The 16,006-nt window shown below is 33.9% G+C and overlaps 3 protein-coding genes, 1 long non-coding RNA gene and 1 pseudogene across 4 annotated transcripts; 1 reads left to right on the top strand and 4 right to left on the bottom strand.

Annotated features, from left to right (window-relative positions):
• Nucleotides 1-2,103: 2,103 nt before the first annotated feature.
• On the bottom strand, nucleotides 2,104-3,267 carry LOC140967876 (uncharacterized). Its single transcript, XM_073428649.1, has 2 exons — nucleotides 2,330-3,267; nucleotides 2,104-2,251 (listed from the first exon to the last, which is right to left on the bottom strand). The coding sequence occupies exons 1-2, from the start codon at nucleotides 3,121-3,123 to the stop codon at nucleotides 2,104-2,106; spliced, it is 942 nt and encodes a 313-aa protein (XP_073284750.1). The 5' UTR covers nucleotides 3,124-3,267.
• Nucleotides 3,268-4,565: 1,298 nt separating this feature from the next.
• Nucleotides 4,566-7,756, top strand: LOC140967885 (uncharacterized). The gene is made up of 2 exons (XM_073428656.1): nucleotides 4,566-6,268; nucleotides 7,581-7,756. Exon 1 carries the CDS (start codon nucleotides 5,132-5,134, stop codon nucleotides 6,203-6,205), a length of 1,074 nt encoding a protein of 357 aa, XP_073284757.1. The 5' UTR covers nucleotides 4,566-5,131; the 3' UTR covers nucleotides 6,206-6,268; nucleotides 7,581-7,756.
• On the bottom strand, nucleotides 7,638-10,434 carry LOC140967886 (uncharacterized methyltransferase At1g78140, chloroplastic-like; annotated as a pseudogene).
• Nucleotides 10,435-10,534: 100 nt separating this feature from the next.
• Nucleotides 10,535-13,375, bottom strand: LOC140967887 (annexin Gh1-like). The gene is made up of 5 exons (XM_073428657.1): nucleotides 13,161-13,375; nucleotides 12,341-12,486; nucleotides 11,821-12,039; nucleotides 11,312-11,524; nucleotides 10,535-11,035 (listed from the first exon to the last, which is right to left on the bottom strand). Exons 1-5 carry the CDS (start codon nucleotides 13,234-13,236, stop codon nucleotides 10,739-10,741), a joined length of 951 nt encoding a protein of 316 aa, XP_073284758.1. The 5' UTR covers nucleotides 13,237-13,375; the 3' UTR covers nucleotides 10,535-10,738.
• Nucleotides 13,376-15,245: 1,870 nt separating this feature from the next.
• LOC140967888 (uncharacterized) lies at nucleotides 15,246-16,006 on the bottom strand. The gene is made up of 3 exons (XR_012173658.1): nucleotides 15,954-16,006; nucleotides 15,692-15,878; nucleotides 15,246-15,614 (listed from the first exon to the last, which is right to left on the bottom strand). It is a non-coding gene; the product is annotated as an uncharacterized lncRNA (long non-coding RNA).

Consider the following 16,006-nt stretch of genomic DNA (forward strand, 5'->3'; position numbering starts at 1 on the left):
GTTTATATATATATATATATATATATATATATATATATATAATATTATCCGTGCAATATGCCAAACTTAAAATTTTGAAATTACAAATTATGGCAATTATAATTTTTTTACAGGATATATATGAAAGATAAAAGCCTTTTATACACACACTAGTTTTACAAATATTCATCGAAAGAAATTTGACATAACATAAAACATGAAAATAATTGTAATATTTTTAAAAAATTTTATTTTTCGAGCAAAAAAAATATTTAAAAAAACATAAGAAAAATTTTAAAATCTTATAAATCATTTTAAGTAACTATAGATGTAATACTAATTTGTTTCACATAAAAAATTTGAATTTATTCTTATTCCTCATTTTCTATTACTTTGATGTATATAAGAGTAATTATTACACATAAAATCAATTTAAGCTCTTTTTCATTCTTTTGAAGTGTTCTCTCATGGCACCAAACAATTATTTGGATTTGTCATGCATAAAATTTTAAGGTTTGGCCCACTGACACCCACGTCAGTGTAATTCTCATTATGTTCACAATTAGCTTTGTATATAGCTTTGCACGGTGTATCACAATTATAAGAAATAAAAATTTTGTCTTTGATAACAAATATAACATTTGACCTGAAAATCAATAAACGTGTGAACTAATATATTAATATTTCACTATCATTCAGTTTTGTTGGATTAAGCGTGCATTAATGAGAGTAGTACTGAAATTGATGAACTTTTAGGAAGTTCTTGTGCGTACTGCTGACATTGTGCCGCTTATTTTAAATTTCATATTAAAGATATATTTTTTTAAAAAAAATGGACTATAAATTTTATTCCAAAATAAAATTTTATTTTTCTTTAATTTATTGTAAAATTCATTAATACCTTGAAAAAAAAATATTTATTAATAATATTTAACGAAAATAAGAACATACATGTAAATTCATACAATTTACGTTATCCATGGATGTTAATTTACTCAGTTAAAAGTAAAAATTGATACAAAAACTCATGTGAGGTTGTTTCACTGGTCAATTTTGCGAAACATGTATCATATCCGACTCGAATCATGAAAAAACATTGATTTTCACTCCAAAAATGTAATGGGTCAACATATCTTTGGGATATATATTCATTATACCAGCTCACAGAACACGTAGCCAAAAATTAGATAAATATAAAATTTTGAATATTCGATTTATTTTAAATACATTAATTAATGAAAAAAAGAAATCAAACAAAGATGATTGTTTTCCATATAGAAATGATTGGGTCGACCCGTATCAGGAATATATATCCATGAAACCGTCTCACATAAAATCTACTAAAAAATTGGATAACTATAAAATTTTGAACAAGATTGTATACTTAATTTTTCTTCGATTTATTTTAAATGAATTAACATTAATTAATAAAAAATATCAACTCGTCCTAGAAATATATCTACTTGATACCATCTTTATCCAACCTCGTATATATGTTAAATTTTTTATTTTTCTTCAATTTAATTTAGATTCTATTAATTAATAGTTGAAAACAAAACAAACAAAGTGACATGTATTAATGAATATTATTTAAGAAAGATAAAGACATAGATGTAATTCACAATTCAAACTCATATATTTATACACAAAAAATCTTGTGAGACGGTCTTATGGATAAATTTCGTAGGTCGAATCTTTTATTTGAGTCATCTATGAAAAAGTATTATTTTTTATGCTAACAGTATTACTTTTTATTGTGAATATCGGTAGGGTTGACCCGTCTCACAGATAAAATTCGAGAGACCGTCTCACAAGAGACTTACTCATATTTATAATAGTAATAGATTCAATTAATTAATAGACGAAAACATAACAAACAAATCATATATTAATGAAAATTATTTAATGAAGATAATGAGATAGATGTAAATTCACAATTCAAACTCATATATTTATAATAGTAATTTTATTTTAGAAGTCATTAATAGCTAGAAAAAAAAACAAACAAAAAACATAAATGTAAATTCACACTCCAAACTCATATATGTGATAAATTTTTATTTTTCTTCAATTTAATTTAGATTCATTAATTAATAAATGAAAACAAAACAAACAAAGCATGTATTAATGAATATTATTTAATAAAGTGTTTAGAGCATCATTGCACCTATCAACACAACTCTTTAGAGCTTGGGCTTGAGTGAAGTCCTCGAAGCTAGCCTTCCGTCCCGATGACTTGTAGTGCCAGATAGCTTTCTCTGCTACTCCCAATCTGAACACGAAGGGCGAGTTAAGCTATAAAAATTAAAACATTCAAATATTTTGAATAAATATCAATAAAATGTATAACCTCAAATACAGTTTCCCCAGACGATAGTGTGCATTATGATACAAAGGGTCGATTCTTATCGCCTCTCTGCACTCGACGATGGCTTCTAAAAGGCGGCCTAATCCCATCAATGCGGCACTCTTGTTGCTATAATAGCAAGCCTTGCATGGATCAATAGCAATTGCTTGATTGTATAAGGCCAATGCTTCTTCAAACTGCCCTTTCTTATATTTGTCATTTCCGAGGGACTTCATAGCATCCGAATCCATTTTATTTGCGCAACTTCTAACTACATTCCCGAACCCATGGCTAGCTTGTGCCGATTTCTTCATGACAGTACCATTGATAACATGCTTAGTAACCATTTTATCGCCATTTAACGACTTCTCTACAGCATGTCGCTTCAGGTTACCTAAATGGCCAATGAGCATGACGTTACCTGTGGAAGCCCGATACATGCCTCCATTTGCATTGAATTTCGGCTGATCACTAGAAACGGTGAGACTCAAGTCACTTGAGGTGAAAACCGGTTCTTTGTTCATCTGTTCATAGTAGGATAAATTCACTACTTGCGACGTTCTTTGGGAGCACAAACCGCCGGGGGACAGCATTTGGATTCTTGTGGCACTTGGAACTCTGGTTTCTTGATGTTGTAAAGGTGTCGGGTTTATCAGGGGTTTTCCTGAAGGAGGTTTAGCAAAATCCGAGGAGTCCAGGATTGATTTTCTTGGTTTCAAGCTTCTTAAATTAAGGATTGAGCTCAGAAAACCACAACCCTTCTCATTTTCCACTCTACATTCAGCAGTTCTTGCCATTATTAATTGTTGCAAGTGTTTGATACGTTATTTGCAATGTAACGCAGAAAAAAACACATCGAACACTAGAGAAGTTATCATGAAAGCGAAGGGTTTCAATGGGATAGGTCTATACAATGGAAGTCATATTTATAAATCTTGCAGGCTACGGGCCATGTCAAACATCAAATTGGGATCAGCCAATGGAGAAACTGCACCTTTTTTAACCCTAAAAAATGGAGTTGGTTNGTAATGGGTCAACATATCTTTGGGATATATATTCATTATACCAGCTCACAGAACACGTAGCCAAAAATTAGATAAATATAAAATTTTGAATATTCGATTTATTTTAAATACATTAATTAATGAAAAAAAGAAATCAAACAAAGATGATTGTTTTCCATATAGAAATGATTGGGTCGACCCGTATCAGGAATATATATCCATGAAACCGTCTCACATAAAATCTACTAAAAAATTGGATAACTATAAAATTTTGAACAAGATTGTATACTTAATTTTTCTTCGATTTATTTTAAATGAATTAACATTAATTAATAAAAAATATCAACTCGTCCTAGAAATATATCTACTTGATACCATCTTTATCCAACCTCGTATATATGTTAAATTTTTTATTTTTCTTCAATTTAATTTAGATTCTATTAATTAATAGTTGAAAACAAAACAAACAAAGTGACATGTATTAATGAATATTATTTAAGAAAGATAAAGACATAGATGTAATTCACAATTCAAACTCATATATTTATACACAAAAAATCTTGTGAGACGGTCTTATGGATAAATTTCGTAGGTCGAATCTTTTATTTGAGTCATCTATGAAAAAGTATTATTTTTTATGCTAACAGTATTACTTTTTATTGTGAATATCGGTAGGGTTGACCCGTCTCACAGATAAAATTCGAGAGACCGTCTCACAAGAGACTTACTCATATTTATAATAGTAATAGATTCAATTAATTAATAGACGAAAACATAACAAACAAATCATATATTAATGAAAATTATTTAATGAAGATAATGAGATAGATGTAAATTCACAATTCAAACTCATATATTTATAATAGTAATTTTATTTTAGAAGTCATTAATAGCTAGAAAAAAAAACAAACAAAAAACATAAATGTAAATTCACACTCCAAACTCATATATGTGATAAATTTTTATTTTTCTTCAATTTAATTTAGATTCATTAATTAATAAATGAAAACAAAACAAACAAAGCATGTATTAATGAATATTATTTAATAAATGTAAATTCATAATTCACCATTCAAACTCATATATTTATAAAAAAAAAATAATAATAATAATAATAATAGATATATATATATAAATTAGCCTTTATAAATTAGCCTAAGCTTCTTGATTAAGCTTGTTTATTAACCTAACCACCAATATTTTATAATAACTAATCCTTCAATTATTAATTATGTTTTACTACATGGATCGTTTTCTTGGTTTCACACTGAAACAAAGGCCAACCATCTTCTCTCACTTTCTTGCGTGTGCGGCTGTGTGAGTTGTACGTTATTGAGTTTGACCCGTCGCCACCTAACGCAGCGGCTTTCATCTCCTCCACTGCCTCCATATACCCCACAATATTCACCATATTCACCAAATTTATACCGTCAATCTTTTTAATAATAATCATCCTCAACTACCAGCTTCTGCTTCGATTTCTTCCCGATTCTCACATACATATGTATCACTCTTTTGTATCACCTCCTTTCTTTCTTCCTTTTTCTGTTTCTTTTTTAAACCCTACTACTGCGAGGGGCAAAAGGCAAGTACCCTCTATCCTCCTCCAAATTATCTTTGATATTTGACTTCTTGTTTTCTTTCCTTCTGTTCATGATATTATGTGTGATCACTTTTGTTTGCCCTTTGGGATTCGAACCCTTCATGCATTTATTTTGTTGGCTGGCTAATTTTACCATGATCTATTTGTCGTAAATCTATTTTTTTTCGGTTGTTAAAGATAAAAGGGTGCTACTGTTGGATGGCTTCTGGAAACAGTGGTGGCAGTATTCAATCCTCAAGCAGTGGTGGAAGTGATGAAGAATACGATTCCCGCTCCGAATCCATTTCTTCTTTCTACAATAAAAACCCACCAAATTTTGCTTCATTAACCTCGAGTCCACACCCACCGTTTCTCCCTCAACAAAATCTTGCTTCTTATTATAATAATTCTCATACAATTGCATCTGCGCAAAATCTTGATCTCTACCCACCATCTACTCCCAATTTTCAGTACAATAATATAAATATTACTGATGGTATGATTCGGCCTGCAGGCTTAAGATCTGAAGCCAATAGTATTGACACCTTAAGAAACCAGTCCCTGCAGGCAAGCTCGCAAGCCAACGCCGCGCTGCCCTCTTCGCAGCCCGAGGTTACCAAGAACCCGAAAAAGAGGACTCGGGCCTCGCGTCGAGCTCCTACTACTGTTCTAACCACTGATACCACCAACTTTCGGCAAATGGTGCAGGAATTTACCGGGATCCCTACGGCTCCCTTTCCGGGTTCCCCATATCCTCGTCGAATGAATCTTCTTTCGGGCGCCTCGGCTCTCAGGCCCGCCGCTCATTTTGACGGACTCGGCCCTCTTTATTCTCTCAGGCCCCCAATATCACAGAATATCGTACCACCGTTCTCTTCCTCTTCTTCTTCTCCGTCTATATTTAATGCCACGATGATCGATGCTATAGTTTCCACAACTAATATAGTCACCACTAGTAACAAAACCAACTCTGCTGCTGTTCTTGGTGATATAAGTTCAAATAATCCAAACAATTCTCCTCTACTTAATTCTGACCAAGCTCTGTTGAACCTGCACCATCATCATAATTCTAGCTTAAATCCTTCCCTCCACGGTCATCGATTCGAAGCCAGTGGATCCATCGATTTTGGTAATTACCTTAGTGATTTTCGTAATCAAGAGATTACTTCAGCTGCAGCAGCAGGTGATTTGAAGATTAATGACGGTAACATTACAGTATGGAGAAGCGGTGAATCTGTGAAGAATGACGATGGGATTCAAGAAAAGTTTATGCCTTTTGATGGGAAGATTTAATTAATGGGAAATGTTTTCAAGAATTGAATTGGTCTTGAAAGTGTTTCTTCCGGGACTCGTAAGGTAGAGTTGCTTCGTGGATTTGTCTTTAAATTGACTTTTTATTTTATTTTAATTTTTTTATTTTTAATGTGGAGTTATCAAGGTTACATTAATTTACTTGATTAGGATCATACGTATGTTAGTGTAAACGAATAATGCATTTTTGGGTTTTCTTTGTTCTTTTAATACCTTAGCCAATAAGGAATTCTAGGCATAGTTACGACTACAACGAATAATTCATTTTGGGACATTTGGGGAAATTTTTATATTGATGATGTTTGCTCTTATATCGAAAAAAGCATTGATTTTAGTGCTTTGCAAATATTTTGAAGTTTTAAAAATCTAGTGTATTATATGATTAAAGGACAATAGAATAATTAAATATATTTGATTAACAATGGAAAGTTCGAGTTTGTTTGGAATATTAGACACTTACTTGAAACGTGAAAACTAAAAATGAGAATTTTTATTTGTAAACGTAAATTAGACAAAATTTTGAATTATTTGATAACTAATATATAGCTAGCATATCCATCCATATATGCATTGAACTTGAATAAGGAATAAGCTCGGGTTTAGGAACTTGTAAATTGCATATCCTCATATGATTAAAACAATTAATTAATGATGATATTATATTTAATTCAATTTAATATAATATATAATATAATATAATATAATATATTTCAGGATAACTGTTGTTTTCAATGGACTAGCGAGCCGACCCATAAGGACGTGCGATTTTCTGTAGCAAATATAATTTACCTTAATTACATTGTCAATTTTTTGACACAAATATTTTATTTAGATTATTTATGAAAAAATTATTGTTTTTATGTTAAAAATATTAATTTTTATTGTAAATATTGAGAGATTTGATCCGTCTCACAAATAAAAATTCGTGAGATCTTCATGTTTAGACAGACATATATATTATTCTGGAACTTGTAATACATAGAGCATCATTAATAAAACTCCATCATTGCTAAAATTAAGTCAACTACAGAACTTCTAAATTCAACAACAAATCACAAGTGCTGGAAATTTACTATTTGTACTATTTTTTTATTATTATTATGGTCGTTTTGGCAATTATAATAATAAGATTTTATAATTAAGGATGTATTTATTTTTCTAAAATAACATTTGTTTTAGAAAAATGATGTGCTTTATAACTTTTGTCTAATATATAGTCATCTTGTCTTCTGTTAAAAGAAAATTTTGTTGAAGGTGGATAAAATATTCAAGTAAATTTTAACTGAGATTCTTTTCTTTAATCATATAATTTGATGTATAACGAAAATTATTGTTATTATTATTTGTATATAAACAGGACCTCGTAGGAGTCATGGATTCGAAGAATACATTGGTTAGCAAGACACAGATTCACCTATAACTCAACAGGTTTCATGGCTGAGATCATTACGAATCTTCTATTTCTGGTGCAAGTAAAACCGGTAAGCCCGCAAGACGTGCAGAGGTCTTCGAGTTCTTTCTCTGATAAAAATGCGCGCATGACTGCCAGTGACTTCTGCAAGGGTCTGCAGTGGCAAAAAAAATGAGCTCGAAAGATGGTAAATTTCAAATAGAAACATTTCGACAGTTCCATCAGTATATAGATAACGTCAAGTAAACATGCCTCACGTATTGGTCTACGTAGAGGAGCATATGAGAGGAGACCATGCATCTAGAATATAAGTTGTAGCGACAAATATTCCTCCAGGTCTTACCACGCGACTTATTTCTGCAACCTGTTATGCAATGACAGAAATTTTTACATATCAGGAACATGTGGAGTGCAGATGTCCATGTTCATGTTAGTCACCATTGTATTTACTTCTACGCGTCTTTTAAAAGTTTCCACACATTAATTCAACGAGTTTCATAACTGTTCGATGGAGATAGCCTTAACCTTTGGCTTAATCCCAAGATTCCACGAAATTCCCTCCTCTCATGTTATAAAGATATGAAGAAGAAGAAGAAGAATTGCCAGCACAAAGCTAGAAATAAACAGACGAGATTTTGGGAAACCATTCTGCCCTTATAGTAGATCTATCAAATTTTTGTGGACACGTTCAGAAGATTTAATCAAACCAAAAGTTTATTTCAAAGTATCAGTCACAATGGCTGTCAATCAGCGGGACACATGCAGACAGAATGGGACTTGTTAAGATTGAGGTATTCTTATTTCTTACCGCTGCTGACGGTGAAGGCCAGCAGCGTAAAGCAGCACCGGCATGCATAGCATCCACCGTATGGGAAGCAAATGGAAGCCTCGAGATATCAGATCTAACCAGGATTAAGTTCCTATGAGAAACCAATTTGAAAAACAAACATTTCTATAATCAAACTTCAGATGCAGGTGCAAGAACTGTCGAAAGCAAATTATTCAAGTATTTATGTAAAAGGAACATACTCGTCAGGAAAATTGTCTTCTTGCTTAATGAATCCATAGCATTCTTTTAACATAGTCTCGGAAAAGTCCAAGCCAACAACAAGGGAAAATAGGCCGCTCTTGGCAAAAAGTCCAGAAAACATCCCACTTCCGCAACTTGCATAAATAATATTTCCACCCAAGACTGGCTTCAGGTAAATTTTGATCAATTCAAACTGCAGTCAAATCCATTACGCGAAATAAGTACAAGAATTCATTAACAGAAGTTGTGGTAGGATCGTCAATTACCTCCTTCGCTGGGCCTGGAAAACCTCCCAATATAGAAAAACTTTGTCGCCACCTTCTCTCATAGACAAATGACACCGAGGGAAACCTGCTTGAATCAAGCGTTCATCCATAATTGAGAAAACATTCTGTAAAGTGAATTTTATCCGCACATGTTAGCAAATTTATAAACGAGCTAATGCAAGCGTTCGCGCATGTATCAGATCCAAGCATCCAACAGCTAGCCTTTAAGTCAATTGATGGTTTGTTTATCTCTGAGCAGATGATCAGAAAGATACAAAAGATCAACGTCATTTTAGTTTCACAAAATAATAGGTGTTTATGAACAAACAACACAGAACGAGTTAGTGAAATATAATGTTACAACGAAACACCACAATTACACACGTCATGATTCCAAGAATATCAGTTACCTGAAAAGCTCGGTAGAGGCTGCCATAGATTCGCCATACACTTTGTTGCCACCAGTTACTGTCAAGTCAATGTGCGACTCGTTGCCAGAATACGACTTCCTGCATCTTCGGCACTGCAAACTACGATGAGCTAAAGACTCCCTGCAAGATGCATTCAGATTGCAAATTCCTATCAGTAAGCCTGAACGATGGATAATATAATCATTAGCAAATATATATATATAAACGATCAACGGTCAAGCTGCATATCACCTACAAAGATAATCCAGGTTGGCTATACCAAATTACTGGATCGTAGCAAATGGGACAAGATAAAATCTTATCGCGCAAGTTCAGCTTTGTCTCATCCATAACAGGCTCCTAAATTCAAAAGCACAAACTCCGGATAAAAAATGTGGACGTTTGATAAATAAGTATATAACTCGATATTCACAGTGATGTTAGTAAATTGTTTCAAACCGAAAACCAAAAAAAGAAGAAGAAGAAATTTTAGGTCAACATTGGCCGAATTTCAATTAAAGTTCCCTAATTAACTATTCAAATTAAACAGATAGGAGTTCATGCATTCAAGCAAAATGTAAGTTGTTAATGCATTTTATCCCACAATTATTTTCAACAGTTGAACTAAATTTCCATATTTGCGAACATCAATTAAAGCCCAATAATTTAACAAAATGTATACGAGATATTTGCATGAATGGATGAATGAAAGTTACGGGTTTAGCTTCGACATAGGAAATGATTAATGAATGATGCTCGAACTTTTGGCTGAGAAAGACGAAGGGAGCGAAGGGTTTCCGGAATGGAAAGAAATGGCTTCACCACATTGGGACAGCGCCGTATCGAGTCGCACCCACTTTGACTCGGGAGCAACACAGCAGCTGATAGGTTGTTGCCGACACCCACTTTTCCCATGATTACAGTATATTTTAAGAATCTGACTTGAAGATGCCAAAGACTGAAATAATTATGTTTTGTTCCGTTATTATTATATATACTAATGTGCAAAAATCTGAAACGTGTTAAGATTGATCTGGTTATGCTTGTCCTCAGGCGTGGGTTGAGAAATGCTGGAGGCACATAGTCAGTGGGAACAATTCTTGAAATTCTGCTTATCATCAGTGAACCAGAAATTATAGCAGATAGAAATTAATTTTTAAAAAATAGGCGTCAGTTGTAACACACAACATAATATTAATATATAATATACATAAAAATTTTATTTAATACATAAAGAGAGATCCAAGAGTCACAGCCTCATGCTAAGCAATTCTCAATTCGGACGCAGTAGAACAACTAAAACACACCTCACAAACACAACCAAATTCTATCAAGATGATTTAAGATTGTTTATTTATTTATTTAGCTCAAAACGCCAAATGGGTAGATTATTTAGACTCAAGCTTCACCATGTCCGATGAGGGCCAGAAGCATATCCTCGTAGTTTCCTCCAGTATCCTTAGCAATGGCTCGATCCAGAGGCACGCTAGTTCTCCTGTGATATTCATCTTTCACAAGTTTCAGGTCAACTTCAGCCCTCGTGACAACTACTCTGGTTAAGCCTCCTTCGTCCGTTCCACGCCTATTGATCGCAAGCCGGATAACCTTTTCAAAATACTTCTCGGGGTAATCCAAACACTTCACCGTGGCTCTCAGAATGGAGAGGTACTCGTCTTTAGGATCGGCTTTCAAGTCCTGTTAACATAATCGACAGAAATCAAACAACAAACTACAGTTTCAAATCTGATATTATCTCGATGATTATGCATCTTTGATATGCTCCTACCGTGGTTCAGTCAAGTTGTGCATATGAACAATATTTATCTCGAAAAACTTATATGGTGAAAATCTTGTGTAGTGTTACAATCTTTATCCGTCAAATACCCACTACTTCAAAATTCAGAGATAATAATATATACAGGTAAAAGGAATAAATATTTAAGCTTGAGGACTGTGCATATGCATTCATACCTTGTTTATATAATTTCCATATTGGTTTTTGTACTGATTTAGTGTTGCACTGATTTGTGCTTTGCTCCTCGTGGCCAATATCCTGATGAGATCATCATCACAGTAAGCCTTCTCTGAGATTTTCTCATGTAGAATTTTAGCTTCTTTTTTGGCTAGAGTCAAGTCCACATCATCTCCACAATAGCGATAGGAGCTCACTAAGGGGACCAAAAGCTGAAAGAAATCAACATATTTTAAATAGCTATTCTTTAACCAGTGATTAAAATAGACCCATACAGATCCATGGTGGTTTCTGATAAAAGAATTAGGTTAAAGAACTAGAGTGACTATACTATAACAGTGCTACTAGATAAACATAGACGTAGCGCAAGGCTTAAACAAAATTATCCAAAAGAACCAGCATAAGCATCCTTAAAGATGATAACAAAGTGAAGGGTTTAAAGCTACAATATACTCATAAAAATGGTCAAATTTAGCATGAAATAGTTCATTGTTCTTTCTTTTTCTACCTTTCGGAAGTCTCCAGTAGTGTGATAAGCAACATCTTCCTCAAGTGACTTTTTAAAACGAGCATGATAAGCATCCCTAACTAGAAGCAATTCTTTTGGTGATCTTGCACATGCTATCTCCACGAGAACTTGATTACTCGATGTCCACTTCTTTGTAGCCTCATTAGCAATATATGCATCTCGCTCTGAAGGGTCAAGTGTCCAGAGCAACACAACCCTCTGGCATATACATTTCGAAAATAAATTAAATAAGAAGCATGACACTGGGTCCATGACAAAAATAAGTAACTATAGTCTCAGTATTTCCATGATGACTGATCATCGAGTTTTATTAATTTCTGAGGAGGGTATCATGGAAGGTCCCCAACTGATGAACGCATGACCAAATATGTTGTAGGTGGAAGATGCTTATGGCGTAGGTTTTTCATGGTCCATCCCAAGTTTTACTCCTGATCCACCTGCAGTCGAACCCATAACACAAATGATAACAAAAACAATATAAAAAACATGGTCAGTTGACCTCAAAATCATTTGATAGTTCTTTATCCAAGGATTTGAGCAAATCTTCTCCATAAGTCTCTGCATAAACTTGTCGAATCAGCTTGCGTTGTGCCGCATTTCTGTGGCCCAAAATGGATATGATCAACTCCTCGTTGGTACCCCATCCTGAAAGTCCGGCCAAGTAAAGACAATGAAATTACATTAGTACAAAGACAGGACAGCGATAAAATTATACCTTACTGATATAATAGAATGACTAACTAGGATGTTTGATCCGCCACATCCACTTTCTTCGTACTAATGTCAAAATATAAGTTTCTTTCGTACCTCCTCGAATGAAACAATTAAAGACATGGTCCAAAACAGGGTAATTATTATTAGATTAAAACTCAAGATCTATCAAAATCTTCGGAGTAACGGATCTAATTCCACGATAAGCAATATGATATTTTGTATTAGTAACAAAAAGAAACAGCTTTCCATTTTCTTCCTTGACAATCTCAATTGTAGATTGATATACTGCTTCGAAGACGGACGGATCAACTAACTAAACAAGCGTTTGAGAGAGTCGAGTAAGACCCAATGACAATTTGGATCAAAACTCAAGAATGATGAATAAAATGCAAAAAATTCTGACGGTTCCATCCGCCGAAGCTCCGGTCACTGATCAAAAGGATTTAGACAAAAAAATTACCAGGAATTCTTACATCTTTACCCAATACATATATAATCGCATCGGGATCAGTCACACAAGTGATCAAACTAATCCCATAACACCATTATAATACAAGAAAAGAACACAAACACGCAACACGAATCTGGATTGATCAACAGCTGACCTGAAAATGCTTTGTGGAGTTGTTCACAGTCCTCGGCTACAGAGGGAACTTGTGCTGGCACACACAGTGTCGACATTTTTTTTTATCGGCTGAGTGATGCTTTGGTTGTGTGGGAAGAGATCCGGAAACGCTCAGATATAGGAGAAATACTCCGAATTATCTCGGATTTTGATTGTTATCCATCCCACCTTTCATTGATGACATTCATTATTATTTGTGGGACTTATTACCTATTTATTTATTGTTTTTATTCTTATTTTATATTAAATACATACATTTACAATATGTAAATGATTATTTAAAATAAGTAATATGGCTTAATAAATGAAATCATAGCTGCTAGAAATTATATGACTTAATAAATAAAAATTATATATAAATCTAAATCATAACATATTAAATACGTATTTTATGGGATGCCTGAATATAAAGGATATAACTGCTAACAATTATATGGCTTAATTAAAACAATTCATTGCTATGACAGGAAAAAAATAAAAAAAAATGTTTTTGATTGGAGAAATTCTAAAATATCGTAAAGTTGAACTACAGTAGATGATTGAGGCCAATAATTGAAACTTATAAGTCCACACAAACATAATTTCATTAGGAGAGGCCCCTACAAATGTCATCATTTGCCACGATCAATTCCTTCCCTCTTTTCAGATAAATTAAAGTCAAAGTACATCATAAAAAATTAAATTAAAATTGTGATCTTGCCGACTCCCTGTCTCCTTGATCATTTTCTTTTCTGGTTTGTAACAAAACATTCAACGTTAGAGTAGAGGATGCGCGCTCCACCACGTACACGGCGACGGCCCAAATTAAGTTCCAAAATTGTGTATATTCCCGATCGTATAAATTTTGAACAAAATGACATCAAACCCACGGGTAGATTTTTTCTTTCTAAAAAAAATTCAACCCACAGACATGTCTTTCTACAAGGATTGATAAAGAGAGAATGAAAATGTGGCACTGACCGACATTTTTTTAAAAAAAAATCATAGGTAGCATAAACCTATTTAAATCCAGATAACTCGAGTTGCATTTTTTTAAGTGGGGGGAATAAAGTTTGACGGGGCTTACTTTCCCGAACTATACCGAATCCGATAAAGTGCATTGACACGATTCATCAACACCCCAGAGGCAAAAATAAATGACTGGGTTGATAAAAAATTGAATGTAGAAATATTTTGGGAAATAAGTAATCCGTGGCCAAATTACATCAACTCATTTGAAGATCACCGCTAAATCAACTAAACTCGAGATTATCTTGAAAAAATTGAAACATGTTCCAGATACAACATTAATACCCCTCCCAAGAGCTAACGTGTAATATATACATTACGAACTAGGGACTGGTGGAATGAAACTGTTAATGAATGCAAGTAAAACAATGGAAAAACAGATTTGAGAAGACAGCAATCAAACTTCAATTCGACATCAATACTAGCTATTGGAACACATACGAATTAAGCATTTCCATGCATTGAGCTGCAACACAGCGACAAAAACTGATCTACAACAATCTACAAGAATATCGGGTATCACTTCACAGCTACAGCCGCGATCTCATGCTGTGATATAACACAACTAATATCAGATTACAGCTGTGTGCCATTTCTTAGCAACAAACAAAATCCAAATAGAGCACCAGCAATGGGGGAAATCAGTTAACATCTTACCACAATCCTCGAGTATAGGTGACAAAAACGAACGCCTGGGGGGTTGATATTTTGTCAGTATATAAAGGATCTATGGCAATAGCCTCAGCTACATGATACTTACAGAACTCTCTTTAATTCCCAAAATCATAAGCAAGCAAAAATTTACGATGGTCCCGGGCCAAATTCAGAATTTAACGTGCTTCAAAACTAGGTGGGTATATTAACCTTACCAAACATGGCATTGAAAAAAGTTTGTTTAGACACCTGTTCGTCACCAGCAAGAAATTAAAACAATCGACAGCAAAGTAAAATCAGCATCGACAGCTACTGCATCATCTAAACACAGCATCAATAGCTGCTGCATCATCTCGTCAATCAGCAGCAACTACTTCTCACGAGCACAACTATAGAAGGCCAGTAAAGTTTACACATGAGTCAAATGTTCAATGATCCATATCCAGGATAAACAACACAAAAGCTAATTGCAGAGAGTTGAATAAATACTAAAAAGGAAAATTCCACAAACTTCATGCAACACTATAAATAGCAAAGGGAAACAAAAGCAGACACTGTTTAGGTAGCAACCATACCAAGGTGCAAAGACCATCAAACATGACACAGGATTTCATGACAGTGAAGAAGAATTCAACCTTCAAAGTAATCTTGAGGACATCACTAATAGCAACCACTACATAGAAATATCCAATTTATCCAAGAGGACCAATACATTTGCTGCAAAAGTTGTATCAAGTCATTATCGCATCGAGCAACACCAACTCTTTTATTCCTGGAACAAGATTCAACAAAGCATTGTCAAAAAAAATTCCAACCAAGCTAATGATTCAAGTGGGTTCCAACACTCACATCAGCTTCAGAACCAGGAGATGGGCTTCGAGAACCATCACGTAGAATACGAGGAGACACACTCTTTGGGGTGGCTGATCGTTCTTTGTGATTCTTAGCATCTGGACTTACATCCCTAGACAGAGATCTCCGTGGAGATGGGCTTTGCCGAGGACTAGGACTGCGACGAACAGGGGATGCACCAGGACTATCATCATCAGAATATAAATTTATGAGCAAACAGTACAACTCAAGATAAATAAAGGTAACAATGAAGAAATACCTTCCATCAGACCGACTTCGACTGCGTCGCTCATCATTATACTTGCCTCTTCC

The sequence above is a fragment of the Primulina huaijiensis genome, unplaced genomic scaffold (assembly GCF_012295235.1).
Source record: "Primulina huaijiensis isolate GDHJ02 unplaced genomic scaffold, ASM1229523v2 scaffold29509, whole genome shotgun sequence".
In the NCBI taxonomy this organism is placed as follows: domain Eukaryota; kingdom Viridiplantae; phylum Streptophyta; class Magnoliopsida; order Lamiales; family Gesneriaceae; genus Primulina; species Primulina huaijiensis.

Excerpts from the sequence above, each read along its gene's own strand:
- LOC140967876 (XM_073428649.1), bottom strand. The coding sequence starts at position 3,123 with ATGGCAAGAACTGCTGAATGTAGAGTGGAAAATGAGAAGGGTTGTGGT. Across the intron at positions 2,252-2,329 it reads CTGGGGAAACTGTATTTGAG|ATTGGGAGTAGCAGAGAAAG; the intron begins GTTATACATTTT and ends CTTCGTGTTCAG.
- LOC140967885 (XM_073428656.1), top strand. The coding sequence starts at position 5,132 with ATGGCTTCTGGAAACAGTGGTGGCAGTATTCAATCCTCAAGCAGTGGT.
- LOC140967887 (XM_073428657.1), bottom strand. The coding sequence starts at position 13,236 with ATGTCGACACTGTGTGTGCCAGCACAAGTTCCCTCTGTAGCCGAGGAC. Across the intron at positions 12,487-13,160 it reads ACTCCACAAAGCATTTTCAG|GATGGGGTACCAACGAGGAG; the intron begins GTCAGCTGTTGA and ends CCGGACTTTCAG. Across the intron at positions 12,040-12,340 it reads AACTATCAAATGATTTTGAG|AGGGTTGTGTTGCTCTGGAC; the intron begins GTCAACTGACCA and ends TGTATATGCCAG.